The sequence below is a fragment of the Oncorhynchus nerka genome, linkage group LG10 (assembly GCF_034236695.1).
Source record: "Oncorhynchus nerka isolate Pitt River linkage group LG10, Oner_Uvic_2.0, whole genome shotgun sequence".
NCBI classification, from domain to species: domain Eukaryota; kingdom Metazoa; phylum Chordata; class Actinopteri; order Salmoniformes; family Salmonidae; genus Oncorhynchus; species Oncorhynchus nerka.
This window is the reverse complement of record NC_088405.1, coordinates 62434248-62456332: the sequence shown is the minus strand read 5'-3', so window position 1 is coordinate 62456332 and position 22085 is coordinate 62434248. Positions and strand designations below refer to the sequence as shown.

General features: G+C 41.1%; 1 protein-coding gene across 2 annotated transcripts in view; it reads left to right on the top strand.

The window, feature by feature from the left end:
- Positions 1-3139: 3139 nt before the first annotated feature.
- LOC115135776 (nectin-3-like protein) overlaps positions 3140-22085 on the top strand; it is an 82219-nt gene continuing 63273 nt past the window's right edge. Inside the window, exon 1 of one of the 2 annotated variants that reach the window (XM_029670851.2) lies at positions 3140-3355. In XM_029670851.2, coding sequence (XP_029526711.1) covers positions 3250-3355 — 106 coding nt within the window. In that variant the 5' untranslated portion in view covers positions 3140-3249. The remainder of the gene's footprint in view (positions 3356-22085) is intronic. The other variant, XM_029670850.2, reaches the window with a different exon arrangement.

Sequence of the window (22085 nt, the reverse complement as noted above, 5' to 3'; positions counted from 1 at the left end):
TTCACTGTGATTCTATAAGGATTTAGCCTTCATGTGAAAAGCTGAGTGAAATGGTCTAGAACTCTAAAAGTAACTCAGCCTGAATAGAGTACAAAGTATAACTGTCCCTGGGAAAACATGTCCAATGAAAACCTTGTAGGGCTATAGAGAGTCTTATCAAGGGGCACCTAAGGAGCTGCAGATGAACATTCGTCCATCCATCCCCTGGCCTGGGAAACTGGACACTTGATAGTGTTCAGTTTGTTCCCTCTGTTTTCTAAATGATTTATTATGCTAAACAGTCTCAGACCTGCGCATGGCCAAGACAGACACGTGTTTAAGAGGGCAGGAAAGATGGATAGATGTATGGGGGGAGGAGACCCACAGAATAAAAGGATAAAGGGGGACTTGCACTTATTACACTGAGCTTCACTTCCACCAGCCCCTCCAATCCCCCTGGCACTCATTGAAGAGCCCTTGAGGCTTACTCAACATTCCTCAAAGAGACAAAGTGCTCTGTGAAAGGCAACAATGTGAACACGGATTGCACGACGGGATGTTTGTTATCCCAGCCACAGGACAACAGTTTTAAAGAGACCACAAATCCACCATCAAAAATGTCGTCATAGTTCCTGTTCAAAGTGAAAGTTATGCTGTTACACAGTTCCTTTTCCTCTATCGGCTTCAATTGATTGCTTCATTTCATCAGTTATGCTTTATAACAGGTGTATTATGGTCCCACCAGAGAATTTGTGTAACAAATGTGCTCTGGTGTCTGACAATGGTAGTGCAATTGTTTTACTTCTCTACCTTTTATTAATGCTGCCTCTCTCAAAACAAACCATCCATGTTCCTGCTAAAGATATGCAGATGTGTTCTTTCATTAGCAAACCATGTGGGTAAGGTGATGACAAGAACATGCAGAGCATTCATCAGACTAACATGGATCAGAGTGCAAAGTATTAATCTAAGATTAACAGGAGAGGACATTAACTGCCGGTGCTGTTTCCATTTGTTTGTGTGTGTGTGCTTGAGTGTTTGTATGACCTATGTCTGGTGTAAAGTCTGGTGGGTGTGTTTGTTGTTCTTAAGGGTAGAACTTGTGAAATGGGGTGATCGGGAGAAGAGGATTCTGCAGTCTGGTTCTAGATTATTTGCATAGCAACAGATGTATGTCTCTATAATGATATAGAGGGGAACATGCAAGCAGATAAGACACATTATTGATTTTAAGTCACACACAAACAAGTTCCATAGACTTAAAAATTGAGTTAATATGGTAAATCTGAGGTTAAGAGTCACTTGCAAGACCAGCTTATTTGTATATTTTCCGTTGGTGAAGCAATAAACACACTGCACTGTGAACACACAATAATGAAATATGTTTTATTTCATATTCACTTGACTGCTTTAGGAAATCCTAATATATGTCCTCATTGCATGAATTAAGGTATTGCATCAGTGGGAAAGGTTGTGATGGAAAAAGTGAAGACACCTGAGGGATGTGAAAGTTTAAAAAAAGAAAAACATTGAAGTTTGAGACAGCTAGAGGGGGAAATAGATTGAAATAGAACACGGTGTCGAGTTTCAGGTCTCAGTTGATCTAATCAATGGCAGATGAGAAGGTCTTGAGCTGAATGAGTGCCTCTGCTCTCAGGCACATCGAGGTGAAAGCTCCCTGGGCTCTGCTGCTGGGGCTACTGACAGGCAGGCACAATGTTTCTGTAATGACAGCCACTCGCTACCCCGTGAAGAGGGGTTGTGGGAGAGTTTGGTGAAACTTTGAAGTCATTGTATTTTGATGAGGCCATGGGTGTGGTGTAACCATAGATCATAAAATGAAACAAATGAAGCATGTATCGGTTCCACTTTTTCTCACCATCAAAACTCTCTGACAGACTCCCTAACAATAAGACTGTACCAACTGTAAGCCTGCATCTGTGCAAGTAATGGCTCTGGCTGACTGGTATCTAGCCTAGTAGCCTATAAACATTCTCTCTTTTTTCAAACAGTAGGATATCAGTGTCTGAGCACTTTATAACCCCATTATTAATGGAATTTCATTACTAATCTGACAATGTATCTCTTAGAATCCAATACCAGGACATTGTGCTTTAAAAAAAACAGTCTTCTTTTGTTGTGGTCGGAAAAGTATTCTTAGCATCCTTCACAATGGCTAGGGCACTCTTTAGGATAGATTCTTCCCCATCTCATAAATCAGATGGAAAGACATTCAGAACACATCCCAACACACACACACACACCCTGGCCTGCCTCACACTGTGCCAGGGTGTGGATGAATAGGGTGTCAGGAGAGTAATTGTGTCCCTGGTGGCTCTTGAGAAGACAGAATATGAGACTCAAATTAAAGCACTGACCTGGTTAGGTTCCAGCCAAAAGGAGGGGTGCCCCCCACAATTGCTGTTTGCAAGGATTAGCTAGCTAATTTCTGAACGCCCCAATTAGACTTGGGGTTGTGTGTCCTAGTTGTTGAAGAACGGCAGGGGGACGGATGCACAGATTGTGTTTTTGGAGAGAGGTTCTAGTGGGGGGATTACCAGTGGGGAACAGGGGATTAAGGCTGATGCTGGTCCTGAGTTAACTTGCCTTCAGAGAGAGGTGACTGGGCCAAACATGCATGGAAACAGGAAGGAATTCAGACATGGGGAGCAGAGATAGGCTTACAGCAATGGATGTGGACCACACTGGCACATGTGCCATGCTCAATGTGTTGCGTTCTACATGCTGTATATAACAATGTGTCTGATTACAACCTCCACTTGCTTAGAATACATATTTGTGTAATATCCCTTTAACTAAAGATTTGTTGCAAACCGCAAAATATGTCTAATCAGCGGTTGATCAAAATTCAGGCCATATTGTTACTCATGTCTCTTATATTGATCTCATTCAGAAAATCTTTATTAATTCTTCAGTTAATTAATGATAGGTAATGTGTTTTTACTTACCAATTACCACGGGGAAATTACCCCCGTTCAGAAACACATCTTATTTCATAGGCCTACTTCAGTAAATGTGTACTTCAACTGTAGCATAAATGTATAAATCTTTATTTACAATATGGATGACGTAATCTATATATGACACAATTTTTTCAGGGATGGTGTGCTGGAGGATTGCTTCTCATTTGACTGTATCGCTGGAATCAGGTGAGCCCCCCTATTGGGTGCTCTAGTGGTACAGTCCAATCGCAGTTTGGAGTTGTTGCTGAGGAGGTTTCGTAGTCCGGCGGACAGACAAACGTGTTCGATGGAAGACGGCTCTACTTTCAAAATGTTCCTGCCTTGCCTAAGGAATTACCCGCTTTACAAAGGACAGCATGCTGTATTTATGGTTCTTCTGTACATCTTGACAGGTAATGCTATACATTGTGAACGCTCGGTAACATTAGCCAATGTAAAAGATTTTGAGAAGTTCTGAGTGCATTCAGTGAGAGCGCGGCAGCAAGCCGACTTGGGTCTCGTCTTACACAGTCTACAAAACATTTGTTGTAGTAGTTCATTTGAGATTTGGACTGTAATTGTTTCTATACGAAAGGTTGACTTGTTTTTCGATTGCCATTAACGACTGTGCAAGGTAGGGGAACTTTTGTTGAGAAGTTTAGTGCTGGTATGGTGCCGCTGCCCGATGATGGTGTGATCCGCGGCTGCCATGGAAACATTGCCATAGGAAATCACCGAGGAGTAACGTTGAGGTAGATGCTCTTAATGAGTGGTGGGGCAATTTGAAGAGCCGCACGGTAGCACATGTTGCTCTCATCAGTACATTTTGGGGCCCTTAAACGATATTTGGTTGGGCCTCCCCACCTTGCAGGCAAAACATAAAAGTTTGAAAGTTAATATCCTGCAATTCTACACATTTTGCCATGGGGTGGAGTAAACATTTAGCAGTTTTAAAGCAAGATTTTTCAGTTCTACACCATAGGAAGCTGCTGAGGAGAGAACAGCTCATAATAACAGCCAGAACGGTGCAAATGGAATCAAAAACATGGAATTCCGCTCAGCCATTACCACAAGCCTGTTCTTCTCAATTAAGGTGCCACCAACCTCCTGTGTTCTACACATTTTGCTATGGGGCAGAGTTAAGTGGGAGCCCCCTGGAGGTCAAGCACGTGCCAGTTGGTATTCGTACATGATTACTACTAGTTTAGGTAGCTAAACTAACTTACCAATAAAAACATTATCTGACATGGCTAATTGGGTGACTGTTAGTGACTGACATAACAAGGAAAGTTGCTGATGCACAACCACATTTTGACCTTGCACCTTGTGCATTCTACCATTCGATCTCTCAACCGTCAGTTGAGACCCCATAGGCAACCAGCCGGCCTAGAGCTGACCCTTAGTCCTTTATCTTACCTGAAGATGTCTGACCAAACAGCCAATCCTTACATTTTGTTATTTAATTGATTATCATCATTTTTGTATTTTTAAGTGCTCCAAACTATGACTCGTTTTGGAGAGTGGCGACCCATTGCTGCTCCTTGCATAAATTCCAGAATATAACATTGTCAGTCATCTGTGGTGTCTTATGTCCTAGAAGTAGGAACTAGGTATTCTCTGATATATGTAGGATTTGAGGAACGGGCCAGAACGAATCAATATGAGCTGTTACTATCCTCCATCTGTTTGAATTGGAGACAATCTGTTGAGCTTTTATCATCCAAGTCAGAGAATTTGACTTGGTAGCTTTTTGCTGGTTATAGTCAATTGTGGGTAATACAGTGCTTGATATAACTTACGAAGATGATATTTAAAGTTTCTTTGTGGACACCTGTCTCCATTTACTAGACTGACAAATATCAAACAATGGTCCCCCATGACAGAAGATGAAATAAACGTGTGGCAAATTGGTCCAATTGGTCTGCAATAGGCAGCACCTGTCACCGGTGTTGAAACAGTTGCTGTCAAGCAAGGGGACATAAGCTGATTGATTTAGGGTATGTGTGAAGTTTGTTCAGTTTCTCCTCTCCTGGAATTATTGATATGCACTTTTTTTATTTTATTTTTATTTTATTTCACCTTTATTTAACCAGGTAGGCAAGTTGAGAACAAGTTCTCATTTACAAGATAAAGCAAAGCAGTTCGACACATACAATGACACAGAGTTACACATGGAGTAAAACAAACATACAGTCAATAATACAGTATAAACAAGTCTATATACGATGTGAGCAAATGAGGTGAGATAAGGGAGGTAAAGGCAAAAAAGGCCATGGTGGCAAAGTAAATACAATATAGCAAGTAAAACACTGGAATGGTAGATTTGCAATGGAAGAATGTGCAAAGTAGAAATACAAATAATGGGGTGCAAAATAAATAAATAAAATACAGTAGGGAAAGAGGTACTTGTTTGGGCTAAATTATAGGTGGGCTATGTACAGGTGCAGTCATCTGTGAGCTGCTCTGACAGTTGGTGCTTAAAGCTAGTGAGGGAGATAAGTGTTTCCAGTTTCAGAGATTTTTGTAGTTCGTTCCAGTCATTGGCAGCAGAGAACTGGAAGGAGAGGCGGCCAAAGAATGAATTGGTTTTGGGGGTCACTAGAGAGATATACCTGCTGGAGCGTGTGCTACAGGTGGGAGATGCTATGGTGACCGGCGAGCTGAGATAAGGGGGAACTTTACCTAGCAGGGTCTTGTAGATGACATGGAGCCAGTGGGTTTGGCGACGAGTATGAAGCGAGGGCCAGCCAACGAGAGCGTACAGGTCTCAATGGTGGGTAGTATATGGGGCTTTGGTGACAAAAAGGATTGCACTGTGATAGACTGCATCCAATTTGTTGAGTAGGGTATTGGAGGCTATTTTGTAAATGACATCGCCAAAGTCGAGGATTGGTAGGATGGTCAGTTTTACATGGGTATGTTTGGCAGCATGAGTGAAGGTTGCTTTGTTGGGAAATAGGAAGCCAATTCTAGATTTAACTTTGGATTGGAGATGTTTGATATGGGTCTGGAAGGAGAGTTTACAGTCTAACCAGACACCTAAGTATTTGTAGTTGTCCATGTATTCTAAGTCAGAGCCGTCCAGAGTAGTGATGTTGGACAGGCGGGTAGGTGCAGGTAGCGATCGGTTGAAGAGCATGCATTTAGTTTTACTTGTATTTAAGAGCAATTTGAGGCCACGGAAGGAGAGTTGTATGGCATTGAAGCTTGCCTGGAGGGTTGTTAACACAGTGTCCAAAGAAGGGACAGAAGTATACAGAATGGTGTCGTCTGCGTAGAGGTGGATCAGAGACTCACCAGCAGCAAGAGCGACCTCATTGATGTATACAGAGAAGAGAGTCGGTCCAAGAATTGAACCCTGTGGCACCCCCATAGAGACTGCCAGAGGTCCGGACAGCAGACCCTCCGATTTGACACACTGAACTCTATCAGAGAAGTAGTTTGTGAACCAGGTGAGGCAATCATTTGAGAAACCAAGGCTGTCGAGTCTGCCGATGAGGATGTGGTGATTGACAGAGTCGAAAGCCTTGGCCAGATCAATGAATACAGCTGCACAGTAATGTTTCTTATCGATGGCGGTTAAGATATCGTTTAAGACCTTGAGCGTGGCTGAGGTGCACCCATGACCAGCTCTGAAACCAGATTGCATAGCAGAGAAGGTATGGTGAGATTCGAAATGGTCGGTAATCTGTTTGTTAACATGGCTTTCGAAGACCTTAGAAAGGGATGGTATGATAGATATAGGTCTGTAGCAGTTTGGGTCAAGAGTGTCCCCCCCTTTGAAGAGGGGGATGACCGCAGCTGCTTTCCAATCTTTGGGAATCTCAGACGACACGAAAGAGAGGTTGAACAGGCTAGTAATAGGGGTGGCAACAATTTCAGCAGATAATTTTAGAAAGAAAGGGTCCAGATTGCTGTTGACCGGGGTAGGAGTAGCCAGGTGGAAAGCATGGCCAGCTGTAGAAAAATGCTTATTGAAATTCTCAATTATGGTGGATTTATCAGTGGTGACAGTGTTTCCTATCTTCAGTGCAGTGGGAAGCTGGGATGAGGTGTTCTTATTCTCCATGGACTTTACAGTGTCCCAGAACTTTTTTGAGTTAGTGTTGCAGGAAGCAAATTTCTGCTTGAAAAAGCTAGCCTTGGCTTTTCTAACTGCCTGTGTATAATGGTTTCTAGCTTCCCTGAACAGCTGCATATCACGGGGGCTGTTCGATGCTAATGCAGAACGCCATAGGATGTTTTTGTGTTGGTTAAGGGCAGTCAGGTCTGGGGAGAACCAAGGGCTATATCTGTTCCTGGTTCTAAATTTCTTGAATGGGGCATGTTTATTTAAGATGGTTAGGAAGGCATTTAAAAAAAATAGCCAGGCATCCTCAACTGACGGGATGAGATCAATATCCTTCCAGGATACCCCGGCCAGGTCGATTAGAAAGGCCTGCTCGCTGAAGTGTTTCAGGGAGCGCTTTACAGTGATGAGTGGAGGTCGTTTGACCGCTGACCCATTACGGATGCAGGCAATGAGGCAGTGATCGCTGAGATCTTGGTTGAAGACAGCAGAGGTGTATTTAGAGGGCACGTTGGTTAGGATGATATCTATGAGGGTGCCCGTGTTTAAGGCTTTGGGGAGGTACCTGGTAGGTTCATTGATAATTTGTGTGAGATTGAGGGCATCAAGTTTAGATTGTAGGATGGCTGGGGTGTTAAGCATGTTCCAGTTTAGGTCGCCTAGCAGCACAAGCTCTGAAGATAGATTGGGGGCAATCAGTTCACATATGGTGTCCAGAGCACAGCTGGGGGCAGAGGGTGGTCTATAGTAGGCGGCAACGGTGAGAGACTTGTTTTTAGAGAGGTGGATTTTTAAAAGTAGAAGTTCAAATTGTTTGGGTACAGACCTGGATAGTAGGACAGAACTCTGCAGGCTATCTTTGCAGTCGATTGCAACACCGCCCCCTTTGGCAGTTCTATCTTGTCTGAAAATGTTGTAGTTTGGAATTAAAATTTCAGAATTTTTGGTTGTTTTCAGTTCTTTATTTTGGGTGATATTATTTTGTTGTTGTGCAGCCTGCCCTAAAGACTACTTTCCAAGAATATTTGAGAATCAACGATGCCTCAATATGGACCGTATGGTAGGTAGTTCTGTGATCATTGAACTCACCTCTTACATGATAAATGGTGGGACATATTTGTTCCTGGTTTTTCATGAGCTAGAGAACCGTTTCTGTTGTCTGTCTGGTTAATAGTCAATTTATTTAGTAATTATTAAGGATGCCCTATGCAGAACCGCTCTTCCATTTCCTTGTTGCAAAAATGGCAGTTTGTGATAAAACATGCAAGTATAGTGTAGTGCACATGTCAAACTCATTCCACAGAGGGCTGAATTTCTGCGGGTTTACACTCCACATTTTTACTTGATTGATGAATTAACTTCTTGCGGCGAGCCATCCCGGATCCGGGATCGTGAATAGAGCCTCAAGCTCATTACCATAACGCAATGTTAACTATTCATGAAAATAGCAAATGAAATGAAATCAATATGCTAGCTCTCAAGCTTAGCCTTTTGTTAACAACACTGTCATCTCAGATTTTCAAAAATATGCTTCTCAACCATAGCAAAACTAGCATTTGTGTAACAGTATTGATAGCTATTGATAGCTAGCATTAGCATTTAGCGTTAGCATTCAGCAGGCAACATTTTCACAAAAACCAGAAAACCATTCAAATAAAATCATTTACCTTTGAAGAACTTCGAATGTTTTCAATGAGGAGACTCTGTTAGATAGCAAATGTTCCGTTTTTCCTGAAAGATTATTTGTTTAGGAGAAATCGCTCCATTTTGTGCCTCACGTTTAGCTACTAAAAAAACCTGTATCCAGGATTGTGTAAATCTATCCGCAAGCTCATTAGCATAACACAACGTTAACTATTCATGAAAATCGCAAATGAAATGAAATCAATATGCTAGCTCTCAAGCTTAGTCTTTTGTTAACAACACTGTCATCTCAGATTTTCAAAAATATGCTTCTCAACCATAGCAAAACTAGCATTTAGCGTTAGCAGCAGCAGGCAACATTTTCACAAAAACCAGAAAAACATTCAAATAAATCATTTACCTTTGAAGAACTTTGGATGTTTTCAATGAGGAGACTCTCAGTTAGATAGCAAATGTTCAGTTTTCCTGAAAGATTATTTGTGCAGGAGAAATCGGTCCGTTTGGTGCGTCACGTTTGGCTACCAAAAAAAAACGAAAATTCAGTTATCCAAACGCTGAACTTTTTTCCAAATTAACTCCATAATTTCGACTGAAACATGGCAAACGTTGTTTAGAACCAATCCTCAAGGTGTTTTTCACATATCTCTTCGATGATATATGGTTCGTGGAAGTGTCCTTTCCCCTCTGAATCGCATGGCAAAATGCATGCAGCTGAAGATTACGCAACAATTTAGACAAAGGACACCGGGCGGACCCCTGGCAAATGTAGTCTCTTATGGCCAATCTTCCAATGATATGCCTACAAATACGTCACAATGCTGCAGACATCTTGGACGAACGGCAGAGAGCTTAGGTTCATTCATCACACATTCACAGCCATATAAGGAGACGATGGGAAACAGAGCCTCAAAAATTCTGCTCATTTCCTGTTTGAGGTTTCATCTTGGTTTCGCCTGTAGCATGAGTTCTGTGGCACTCACAGATAATATCTTTGCAGTTTTGAAAACGTCAGTGTTTTCTTTCCAAAGCTGCCAATTATATGCATAGTCGAGCATCTTTTCGTGACAAAATATTGAGCTTAAAACGGGCACGTTTTTTTTATCCAATAATGACATGGCGCCCCCATAGGTTGAAGAGGTTAAGGTCAATAATTAGTAAGATACTCCCCTCACCTGATTGTCTAGGTCTTAAAAAAAAAAACAAAAATCTGCAGACACCCTTCCCTTCATGGAATGAGTTTGACACCCCTTGTGTAAAGACTCGTTGTACCAATCTAAATTGCTGTGAAATATATTTTCCATAACCAAAAATATTGTATTTTCAGCTGTTTGAAGCTGATGTAAAAAAACATTAGTAACATGCAAAACAGAAACTTAAAGTAAATATTCACCCATTTTATTTTGTTTTGGTGCATCTCTGAGCGATGTTCTATCAATTCCCTGGGTCAATTCATGTTTTCACGTGTATCTGAGATATTGCCGTTGGAGCAGGCAGAAATGTGTCTGGTTTGACGTAGCATTGAGATAAAGACACTCTCACTACACTAGAAGCGAATAGGAATACGACTTTTAGATCGCGGAAATGTCTATCATACGTGTCAGATTTCAATACTGGCCAATATCATGTCTTCTCTCGAATGAGCCATTGATCATATTTTTGCAATATTTCTACCTCAAGGAATGTCATTTAACAGAGGGTCTAACACATTTATCCTATTTGTCTGCCTCTTCAGTCCAGAGTGCATTGCATGGTGCTGTTGCGAATGTCAGACTCAACTCTGTGAGGCACATCGAGCTGCAGGTTTTAAAAGGTGTGTTTGTAGTCCTAAATTGATAGCTGTAAAATTGCTTAAACAAATTGCACCAACTAGCTACTTCACATGCTGATATTGACTTTGATATTATTGTGTGTAGCTACATTTGCTACCTAGCTACCTAGCAGTGCATTGTTGGTTTTGGAGTCAACTTGAGCTGCAACAGATTACCACAATGATTTTCATATATTGTTGCCAATGTTATTATAATGATAAAAAAATTTTTTTAACAAAAAATATTGTTCTCACATATTAGTGTAATGTAGCACTGTAAATCATAGTTATGACTGGTTTTGGGTGGAGTTTTCTTTTACAAACGGGAAGCATAGAAATAGCGAGCACAGAACATTATCTACCACTTTTTAGACTTGCTTTTAATGAGAACAACAGATCTTTAACTCACATTTCTATGTGAATTTGGTGCAGATGTTCCTGTTCAAGATCCCTATTGACTCACTCAATCTCTCTCTTGCGCACACACACACACACACACACACACACACACACACACACACACACACACAGAGGCGTCTCCAGCCAGCATGCGACCTTGGGTCCGATGAGGTGGGACAGCTTCCCCAGGTGGCACAGGCAAGGCCATTAGCTGCTGTGTTCAGACTGACTGATGGCAACAGGGGAAAGGGAGGAACTGTTAAAATACCACAGGGGAGCGGGGGATTACTGCCGGCATTCCTTCTCTAATATCACTGGTGACTGCTGTGTCTCGGTTCCCTCTGTTCTAGGAGAATCCTCTCTTCCTTTCCTCCTCTATTCTTAATTATATTGTCAGCCTCTGTCTCCTTCCCCTTTTGTCAGTATGTCTGCCTGCTTATTGCCTTGGATCGATGAGGGCACTGATGTGACTTGGGAATTTAAACATTAGTTGCCCAATCCTTTTACTGACCCCACACCCACCCTCTCAATGCATCACTGTTGTCTCTAAAGTATTTGTATGTCATTGATGGTAGGCATTACAAGACAACAGACACAATGTTAGATGGAATTTTATTGTTTGACCTGTAGTAACATTAAGACAACATGTTGTGGCTGTTGCGCTGTGAAGGGCAGGCCAGGGCTTCTAAGGAGAAAGAGGGGAAGCTGAATAAATCATGTTCTCTTCACATGGAGCCTTTCATCTACTTAGGTGTCAATGTTCCCACAAGCAGACCCCCCCTCGTCCCCGTTCCTACTGCTGCCGGTTGGCTTTTAATAGGCAGGTGGGAGATTCCACGCCAGGATAGCCTGAACATATCTAATTGTTCTGGCAATTCTCACAGAATCTTAATTGGGAGGAAGGATATTTGACATGCTTTGTATCACAAACGATATTTGGAAAAGAATTGTGACAAAGTGGCAATTTGTTCAAGGCCCTTTTTATACCTTTACATGTTTACCCTTGGTGATATTATACTCCTTATAGTGTGTTGTAAAATATAGAGTATACTAGATTCTGTGAGAAGAAAAATCACATTTGTCACATTTATTAAACATTTAAAATATATCTCAAGTATCCTTTTAGATTTTTTTACACATTTATTAGTTCCAAATAAGGCATTCAACAATTACAGAGAGAATGTTCTTGTTTCCAGTTCCAATGCTTCTACAATATCACCCGTTTGCCAAAATTAAACAGATGGATCCCAAATATCATGACAGTCTGGGGCTTTCTTTTTCACTATATAAATACATTTTTCAAGAGCTAGTCTTGATGTTCATTATTTTAACCAATGACCAAGTGAGGGGGAACTGACATACTTCCAGTGGAGAGCAATTAAACATCTAGCTTATAATAGACAGGTCAACCATTTTATTTTCTCTCCTATGTAAAGAGATATTCTGTAGGTAAATATTTAGGATGCAAAGTCTAGCGATTAGTGGCATTGGGGTAGGGGTAATCTCTGAGATATAGCGCAGTACTGAGCTCCTAAACTTGATCTCAGCACACTCCCATAAGCAATAATACAAGGTGCCTAGATGCGTGTTACATTTAACACACAAGTCTGGGATATTAGCTTCACATTTATGAAGCTTAATAGGGGTGATATGTGTTCTCGTTATCCAATTGTATTGCAACGATCTCAGGCGGGCATTTATCGTCTGTATCTGAGCTCTAGTGCATATCATACCCCAGTCCTCCGTTGAAATATTTTCCTGCATATCTTATATCCACTGAAGTATCTTACTATCAGAGTTGTCTTTAAGAGTAGCTACTATTTTCCCATAGTGACGTAATTTGACCTCTCCCATATTTGAGTGTGCTCCCGAGTGGCCCAAGGCACTGCATCTCAGAGCTTTAGGCATCATTACAGTCCCTGGTTCGAATCCAGGCTGTATCACATCTGGCAGAATTTGTTCTTAACTGACTTGTCTAGTTAAATAAAGGATAAATAAATAACACATTAACAGAGAGCGTTTCTGGGAAGTGTCTAAACCAGAGGAGCGATCTAGATGACTTTCCTGGTAAAGTCATATCAATAGAAATACATTCTCAAAGAATTTTGGATTATCAGCATTAGGACCATAAACATTAACCAGATTAATGCGCTCATTTGAAAAAGTTCCATGTATTAAGATGTATCCACCAGCTGTATCAGTTATAATATTATCCACTTGAAACGGAACTAATTTGTGAATTTAAAACCATAACACCACGAGAATGAGAGGAGAAACCGGATGCTATTACTTGCTCTTGCCATCTCCTGCGTACTTTAAGTAGCTCATCTTTCAACAAGTGAGTTTTTTGTAGGAAGTTGAATAGAGTTGTTTAGGCCCAGTGATAACCTGTTTTAGGCTTGGATAGTTTACCAACTCTACGGACATTCCACTAAGTAAATTTAAGTTTTGCATTTGATGTCATTTAACCAAAGATGTAAACATGGAATAAGCTATAGCATAAACGCATATCTAAATATGTTTTGCATCGCGTGAGTATTTTTTTAGTTGGGAAAATATGTAAAAATCTGTTGAAACAAATCTATCCTAACAGTAAAACACTGAACCACATTCCCCTAATTCCCTAACCAAGACACCCAATGCTTCCCCTCCCACGCATTTTTCCATAAGTTTATAAATCAAAAAAATTATCAAAGATCAGAAATGAACAGGCACATGAGTGTCAATCATTTTCGTCCAAGGATATGAATGAAACTTAAGTCTTTATGTAAAGTAGTCCCAATGTTTATCAGGGGTGCAGAATGAATGAATAAGGTTCCTGTTTCGTTATGGCTGGCTCACTGGCTAAATAAGTGCGGTAAAGTTAGCCATTTTGAGTCCTAAACATATTCGCCGGCATTTTACATTGTCTCATGTAATCCAATGGAAGAGAATTGTAACATAACAAAAATAAACTTAAACTTGGCGTCCAACGTTCAATTGACAGCTATCGCGCCTGTCGTCTGGAAGAAACGCAGCTAACTGATAAGTACGTACAGGTTACAAATAATATAAGGGAACTTTGAGTGGGCTAGCTCACCATATTATTCACTTAACTGTTATGCTAGGTAGAGTAGCAGCAAATAAATTGGCTAATGTTAGTTAGCTTGCCAACAGTCACATAATCCAAGCTGGTTTAATTCTCCGTAGACCAAAGTGGTGGTAAACTTCACGCGGCAACATGACTAGGAAGAAGATTCATGTTGTATGTCACAGATGAACACCTTGACTTGAGGGAGATTCAAACTCATGTGACCGTCCATTGTAAGTCAGACGTAGTTTAGCCAGGAAGGCTATTCCAAAGCCAGTGTTGAGGGATCTATGCTGGTATTTGACCCCGTCGTAGCTGTTTCTTTTTCGGAGCAGGTCTGTGGATAAGTCAGAAAAGAATATGATCTCTTGGTCCCTGTTTTTCGCATCACTCAGACTGTCTTGAAAGTTGAGAAATGTAATGATAAGAATTCAAGGAGAGGGGTGGCTTCTTGAACCTGTATGAGCTGGAAGCCGATGGGCTCTTTCAATGTGCAGGCGGTCTGGAAAGTTTATTTTATTTTATATTTTCTCCCCAATTTCGTGGTATCCAATTGTTTTAGTAGCTACTATCTTGTCTCATCGCTACACCTCCCGTACGGGCACTGGAGAGACGAAGGTTGAAAGTCATGCGTCCTCCGATACACAACCCAACCAAGCCGCACTGCTTCTTAACACAGCGTGCATCCAACCCAGCCGCACCAATGTGTGGGAGGAAACACCGTGCACCTGGCAACCTTGGTTAGCGCGCACTGCGCCCGGCCCGCCACAGGAGTCGCTGGTGCGCGATGAGACAAGGACATCCCTACCGGCCAAGCCCTCCCTAACCCGGACGACGCTAGACCAATTGTGCGTCGCCCCACGGACCTCCCGGTGGCGGCCGGTTACGGCAGAGCCTGGGCGCGAACCCAGTCTCTCTGATGGCACAGCTGGCGCTGCAATACAGCGCCCTTAACCACTGCGCCACTCGGGAGGCCCTCGGTCTGGAAAGTTTTCTGTCCCCAATGCCTTAGGCAGCCATCTCTCGAAACGCAGCGGCATCACCATTTCCCCCTTTTTCAGGTAGATTAACCAGTGTCAAATTAGACCTCCTGTGGTGGTTCTCGAGCGAGCTTAGTTTTGAGGTAAGGTCCGCCAACTATTTTTCCAACTTTTTGGTTGTTGTTTTTACAGTGACGACAGTATCCACCATGCTAAATCGTTCCTCTGCTTCGTCCAAGCGTGTGGAATAGGCTTTAAGGTCACATTTAACTTCTTGCGTCGAGCCATCCCGGATCCGGTATCGTGACTACAGCCTCAAGCTCATTACCATAACGCAACGTTAACTATTCATGAAAATCGCAAATGAAATGAAATGAATCTATTTGCTCTCAAGCTTAGCCTTTTGTTAACAACACTGTCATCTCAGATTTTCAAAATATGCTTTTGAACCATAGCTAAACAAGCATTTGTGTAACAGTATTGATAGCCTAGCATAGGATTATGCCTCTCTTTCAGCATGCAACATTTTCACAAAAACCAGAAAATAATTCAAATAAAATCATTTACCTTTGAAGAACTTCAGATGTTTTCAATGAGGAGACTCTCAGTTAGATAGCAAATGTTCAGTTTTTACAAAAAACATTATTTGTGTCGACTAATCGCTCCGTTTTGTTCATCACGTTTGGGTAAGGGAAAAAAAATAATAATAATATTAAGTCATTAAAATGCGAACTTTTTTCCAAATTAACTACATAATATCGACAGAAACATGGCAAACCGATGTTTAGAATCAATCCTCAAGGTGTTTTTCACATATCTATCGACGATAAAATCCTTCGTGGCAGTTGACTTTCTCTTCTGAAGAAATGGAACGCGCATGGACCTACAGATTACGCAATCATTTCGACACAGGACACATGGCGGGACACCAGGTAAATGTAGTCTCTTTATGGTCAATCTTCCAGTGATATGCCTACAAACACGTCACAATGCTGCAGACACCTTGGGGAAACGACAGAAAGGGCAGGCTCATTCCTGGCGCATTCACAGCCATATAAGGAGACATTGGAACACAGCGCCTTCAGAATCTGGGGCATTTCCTGTATGAAACTTCATCTTGGTTTCGCCTGTAGCATTAGTTCTGGGGCACTCACAGATAATATCTTTGCCGTTTTGGAAACATCAGAGTTTTGTCTTTCCAAGGCTGTCAATTCCATGCATAGTCGAGCATCTTTTTGTGACAAAATATTGCGCTTAAAACGGGCACGTCTTTTTATCCAATAATGACTTGGCGCCCCCATAGGTTGAAGAGGTTAACCTCACTAATCCCTGTTAGGTTGAAAAGTCAACCCTCATGGCAGAGATTGCTAAAACCCCTTTGCTCTGGTTTAGGTTGTCGAAATCGTTGGTTGCCGTGTCGGACTCATGGTGTGAGAAGCTAGCTGAGCTTGCATGGCTAATTGGGTTAGTAGAGCTAGCTGAATTTGCATGGCTAACTGGCCTAGCCTGGACCATGTTGTCGATGCGAGATGTTCTTCTTGTTTTAGGAGGATGTTTGAGTCGATTCATAATGGATGAAATTGTCCAAGAAAATTGCTGTTTGTGTTACGAGGATTTAAAATAAGAGATTAAAATAAATGTAGCCGAAGTTGGCAGGAGAGCACAAAAAACACTCCCGCTAAGTTTGTCATAACTGTATACCAGGCTATTTGGAAATCATCACGGGATGGTTTTTCAGTACCGTCAATACTGTTGAAACTATTTATTTGAAGTTTTTCTATTCATTTTAGTATTTGTAGCTACTTTTTAAGTAAAATACCTGCAGTCAACTTGTGCAACTTGTTAGAAGATAAAGCAGATTGCTTTACTTCTTCATTTCACCTGACACTTACCGTAGTTCCCCAGAACAGTTGAGCCAATCACGTGTTTGTTTGTAAATAGCACAACTGGAGAAAGCATGAGCAGGTGAGTCCAGCTGTGTATTGGGTCACGTTTTATATTGAAAGTCAAGCGTGTTAATTTTTTTTGCTTCAATAGAGTGATCAGCGATTTGCAACTATAGTTTTCCTTCACAGAAAATACATTTGTGCTACACATTTTGTTATAAAATAGCTTCATTTTCATCAGATGAAAACAGAAGTGGAACGCTATTTGCCTGGCAGCCACACAATATGGCAAAATGAGCTTACAATATATAAGCAAGGTACTTTTTGAAAAAACTGTTTATCATAAAAATATAGCCAACATTCATTTCCCAATGTTTATTTTTTTTTGTAATTTTGCATTTTACAGGAGAAAAATAATCTGGCTAAGAAAAGTACAGGAAAAGTACAGGAGAAAAGTAGCTACATATCAGTCAGAGCGCTCTGCTGATTGAATGCCGTTTGTAAATTCTCATCTGAGTGGAGAAGTGCAACTGAAGCACTAAATTAGTCTGATGCCGAGCAGAAAAGACAATGAGAATAATTTTAGATCTGCTTTTACAAAACGCAGCAAGAGATTTCTTATGGATTAGAAATGATAAAGACTTCAGTGTTAACGTGACCCCTAAATTTTATTTACTAGTTATCTAAGTAAGTGGCTGAATTAATAAGATGACGGGGCATCATATTGTGTTAGATTTCTGACGTGTTCAAGTTGTCAAAGCCCTTTTGGATTAGTTATCTGTACAGCTGCCACTTCTATCTTTTGATTTCCTTGCGTTTTTCTCCTCTCCGTTCTTGCCGTCTGCTCCTCCCCCATTGAGGATCCTTGACTGGCTGCATCACCACTTGGTACGACAACTGCAAGTCACCCGACCGCAAGGCGCTTACAGAGGGTTGTGAGTCTGACCCAGTACATCAGTGGGGCCAGCTCCCTGCCATCCAGGACCTCTATACCAGGCGGTGTCAGAGGAAGGCCTAAAATAAATTCTGACTCAGCCACCCAAGCCATAGAGTGTTTCTATGCTACCGCATGGCAAGCGGTACCAGTGCCCCAAGTCTGGAACCAACAGGATCCTGAACAGCTTCTACCTCCAAGCCACAAGACTGCTAACCAAGACTGCTAAATAGATAATCAAATGGCTACCCGGACTACCTGCGTTGACCTTAGTTTAAAAAAATAAAAAATAACTCTCTTGCACTCACTCTATGCACACACTGGACTCTACTCACACATTCACACATACTTACACTGACACGCCAACACACACTCACTTCATGCGCCCGCACACACACAAAATGCGCACACATGCATACTGACGCCACACACATGCTTTCACATTCACCACATGCGCTGTTGCTACAGCTCAGTCTATCTATCCTGTTGGCTAGTCACCTTACCCCTACCGATATGTACATACAGTAGCTACCTCAATTACCTTGTACCCCTGCACATCGATTCGGTACTAGTACCTTCAGAAAGTATTTACTCGATTTATTCCACATTTTGTGATGCATCTTGAATTCAAAATGGATTACACACACAATACCCCATAATGACAAAGTGAAAACACGTTTTTAGAAATTTTTGCTAATTTATTGAAAATGAAATACTTCTGTATCTAATTTACATTAGTATTCACACCCCATGAGTCAACACATGTTAGTTGTAATCGCACCCAAAGGTGATTCTTTCTGGGTAAGTCCCTAAGAGCTTTGCACACCTGGATTGTATAATATTTGCACATTATTCTCTTTAAAATTCTTCAAGCTCTGTCAAGTTGATCATTTTTAGACAGACATTTTTAAGTCTTGCCATAGCTTTTCAAGCTGATTTAAGTCAAAACTGTAACTAGGCCACTCAGGAACATTTAAATGTCGTCTTGGTAAGCAACTCCAGTGTACAGTGGGAAGAAAAGGTATGTGAACCCTTTAGAATGACCTAGATTTGTATTCGATCTTCATCTGTCACAACAATAGACAAATACAGTCTGCTTAAACTAATAACACAAACAATGAATTGTTCATCTTTATTGAACATACCGTGTAAACGTTCTCAGTGCAGATTGGAAAAAATAAGTGAACCCTTGGATTTAATAACAGGTTGACCCTCCTTTAGCAGCAAATAACCTCAACCAAACGTTTTCTGTAGTTGCGGATCAGACCTGCACAACGGTCAGGAGGAATTCTGGACCATTCCCATTTACAAAACTGTTTCAGTTTCACAATGTTCTTGGGATGTTTAGTGTGAATTGCTCTCTTGAGGTCATGCCACAGCATCTCAATCCGGTTGAGGTCAGGACTGACTGGGCCACTCCAGAAGGCGTATTTTCTTCTGTTCAAGCCATTGTGTTGTTTATTTACTTCTCTTTTGGGTTGTTGTCCTGTTGCATCACCGAACGTCTGTTGAGTTTCAATTGGCGGACAGATAGCCTTACATTCTCCTGCAAAATGTATTGATAAACTTGGGAATTAATTTTTCAGTCTCTGATAGCAAGCTGTCCATGCCCTGAGGCAGCAAAGCAGCCCCAAAGCGTGATGTGTGCTGTGCCTTTTTTTCTCCACACATAGTGTTGTGTGTTCCTTCCAAACAACATAACTTTAGTTTCATCTGTCCACAAAATATTTTGCCAGTAGTGCTGTGGAACATCCAGGTGCACTTTTCCAAACTTCCAACGTGCAGCACTGTGAATGTTTTAAATGATGTATTCAATATATATATAGCACACTGTTTGTCTTTTGTTGTGACTTAGATCAAGATCAGGTAAAATTGATGCAGAAATCCAGGTAATTCCAAAGGGTTCACATAATTTTTTTTGCCGTTGTATATTCTGCCTTGTGTATTTTAGGTTATTGTCCTGCTGAAAGGGGAATTTGTTGGAAAGCAGGTTTTCCGACTGAACCAGGTTTTCCTCTAGGATTTTGCCTGTGCTTAGCTCTAAGTTTCTTTTTAACCAAAAGAACTCCCTAGTCCGTGCTTGAAATTATGAAGAGTGGTACTCATTGATGTGTTGTTGGATTTGCCAACACAACACAAATGTAACTTTTAGACAAAGTTCATTTCTTTGCCACATTTCTTTCAGTTTTACTTTAGGGCCTTATTGCAAACAGGATGCATGTTTTAGAATATTTTTGTTCTCTACAGGCGTCCTTCACTCTGTCAATTAGTCAAGTAACTACAATGTTGTTGATCCATCCTCAGTTTTCTTCCGTCACAGCCATTAAACTCTAACTGTTTTAAAGTCATCATTGGCCTCATGGTGAAATCCCTGAGCGGTTTCCTTCCTCTCTGGCAACTGAGTTAGGAAGGACACTTGTATCTTTGTAGTGACTGGGTGTATTGATACACCATCCAAAGTGCAATTAATAACTTCACCATGCTCAAAGGAATATTCAATGTGAGGCATTGGAAAACCTCCCAGGTCTTGGTGGTTGAATCTGTGTTTGAAATTCACTGCTCGACTGAGGTTCCTTACAGGTAATTTTACAGTGGATTTGTTAAGTATTACTCCTTTTTCCACATTTCGTTACAATACCCCATATTGACAAAAATGGGAATTTTTGCAAATGTATAAAAAATGTCAAACGCAAATTTACATTCACAAAAATATTCAGACCCTTAACTCAGTACTTTGTTGAAGAACCTTTGGCAGCGATTACAACCTTGAGTCTTCTTGGGTATGCCACTACAAGCTTGGCACACCTACAAGTTTTGCACACTTGATGCTGTCACCACCATGCTTCACCGTAGGGATGGTGTCAGGTTTCCTCTAGACGTGGCGCTTGACATTCAGGCCAAAGAGTTCATTCTTGGTTTCATCAGACCAGAGAATATTGTTTCTCATGGTCTGAGAGTCCATCGGGTGCCCTTTGGCAATCTCCAAGCGGGCTGTCATGTGTCTTTTACTGAGTGGCTCCCGTCTGGCCACTCTACCATAAAGACCTGATTGGTGGAGTGCCGCAAAGATGGTTGTGCTTCTGGAAGGTTCTCCCATCTCCACAGAGGAACTCTGGATTCACCTAGTTCTGGATTCAACTCTCACACAGTGAGTCCATGCAACCTAGTATGTGACTTGTTAAGCACATTTCTATTCCTGAATTTGGCTTGCAATAACAAAGGGGTTGAATACTTATTGATTCAACATATTTCGGTTACATTTTTATATTGTTTTCTTAACATTTCTAAAAACATAATTCCACTTTGACACGTGTGTGTGTGTGTGTGTGTGTGTGTGTGTGTGTGTGTGTGTGTGTGGGGCAGTAACACACACACTCAATTGAATCCATTTGAAATGCAGGCTTTAACACAACAAAATATGGACAAGTCAATTGGTGTGAATACTTTGAAGGCATTGTATACTTTTACTTTTGATACTTAAGTATATTTTAGCAATTACATCTACTTTTGATACTTACATATATGTAAAAATCAAATACTTTTAGACCTTTACTCAAGTGGTATTTTACTGGGTGACTTTTACTTTAATAGAAAATGACTAAAGTATCTTTAGTTTTACTCAAGTATGACGATTGGCTACTTTTTCGATACTATAACATGAAAATCTGTCCGCTATTAGAAGAACCGAAAATAACATTCGTCACACGTTTGGAAATCAACTAAATGTTTCGGACCTATTAGAACATTTTATAAATTATTTTCCCAGGCTTATCAAAAGACATGAACAGAATGCATCAGTGATAAGTAGGCAATGGAAAGGCTTTCCCAAAGACCTCAATTAAAAGTGTAAGTACAAAGTAGCCTATGCCTACCTGGAAGGATCATGATTATTTGCATAAATCCAAATCTGTCCTCCGCTTTCTTTATTTGCACTTCCGGGTTGGAGCGAGCGGTCGCATCTGCACTCGGTCCGCAGGTAGTATTACATTTCATTACATTTCATTATAGTACAACGGTTTGATTTGTCTAATCTTATCAATTTCTTCTTAGCTAGCTACACAGCCGTCTTTGTTTCATAGATAATTGCGTAATTATCGTATTTCGTCGTCCTAACGCAGTCTACACTGCCCTGCAGCTAGCCAGCTAGCTAACGTCCACCGTTAGCTAGTCCACCGTCTACCGATTAGCAGCACAACTATTACACTCAACTGAACGACTTGATTAGTGTAGTGTTAGCTAGCTACATAGTTGTCTTTGCTGTCTTCGTACCCAAGATAATTGTGTAGTTTAGAGTGTGTAGTTTTATGTCGTCCTTAACATAGGAGACTCTGCTAGCGAGCCAACAGCTAGCCAA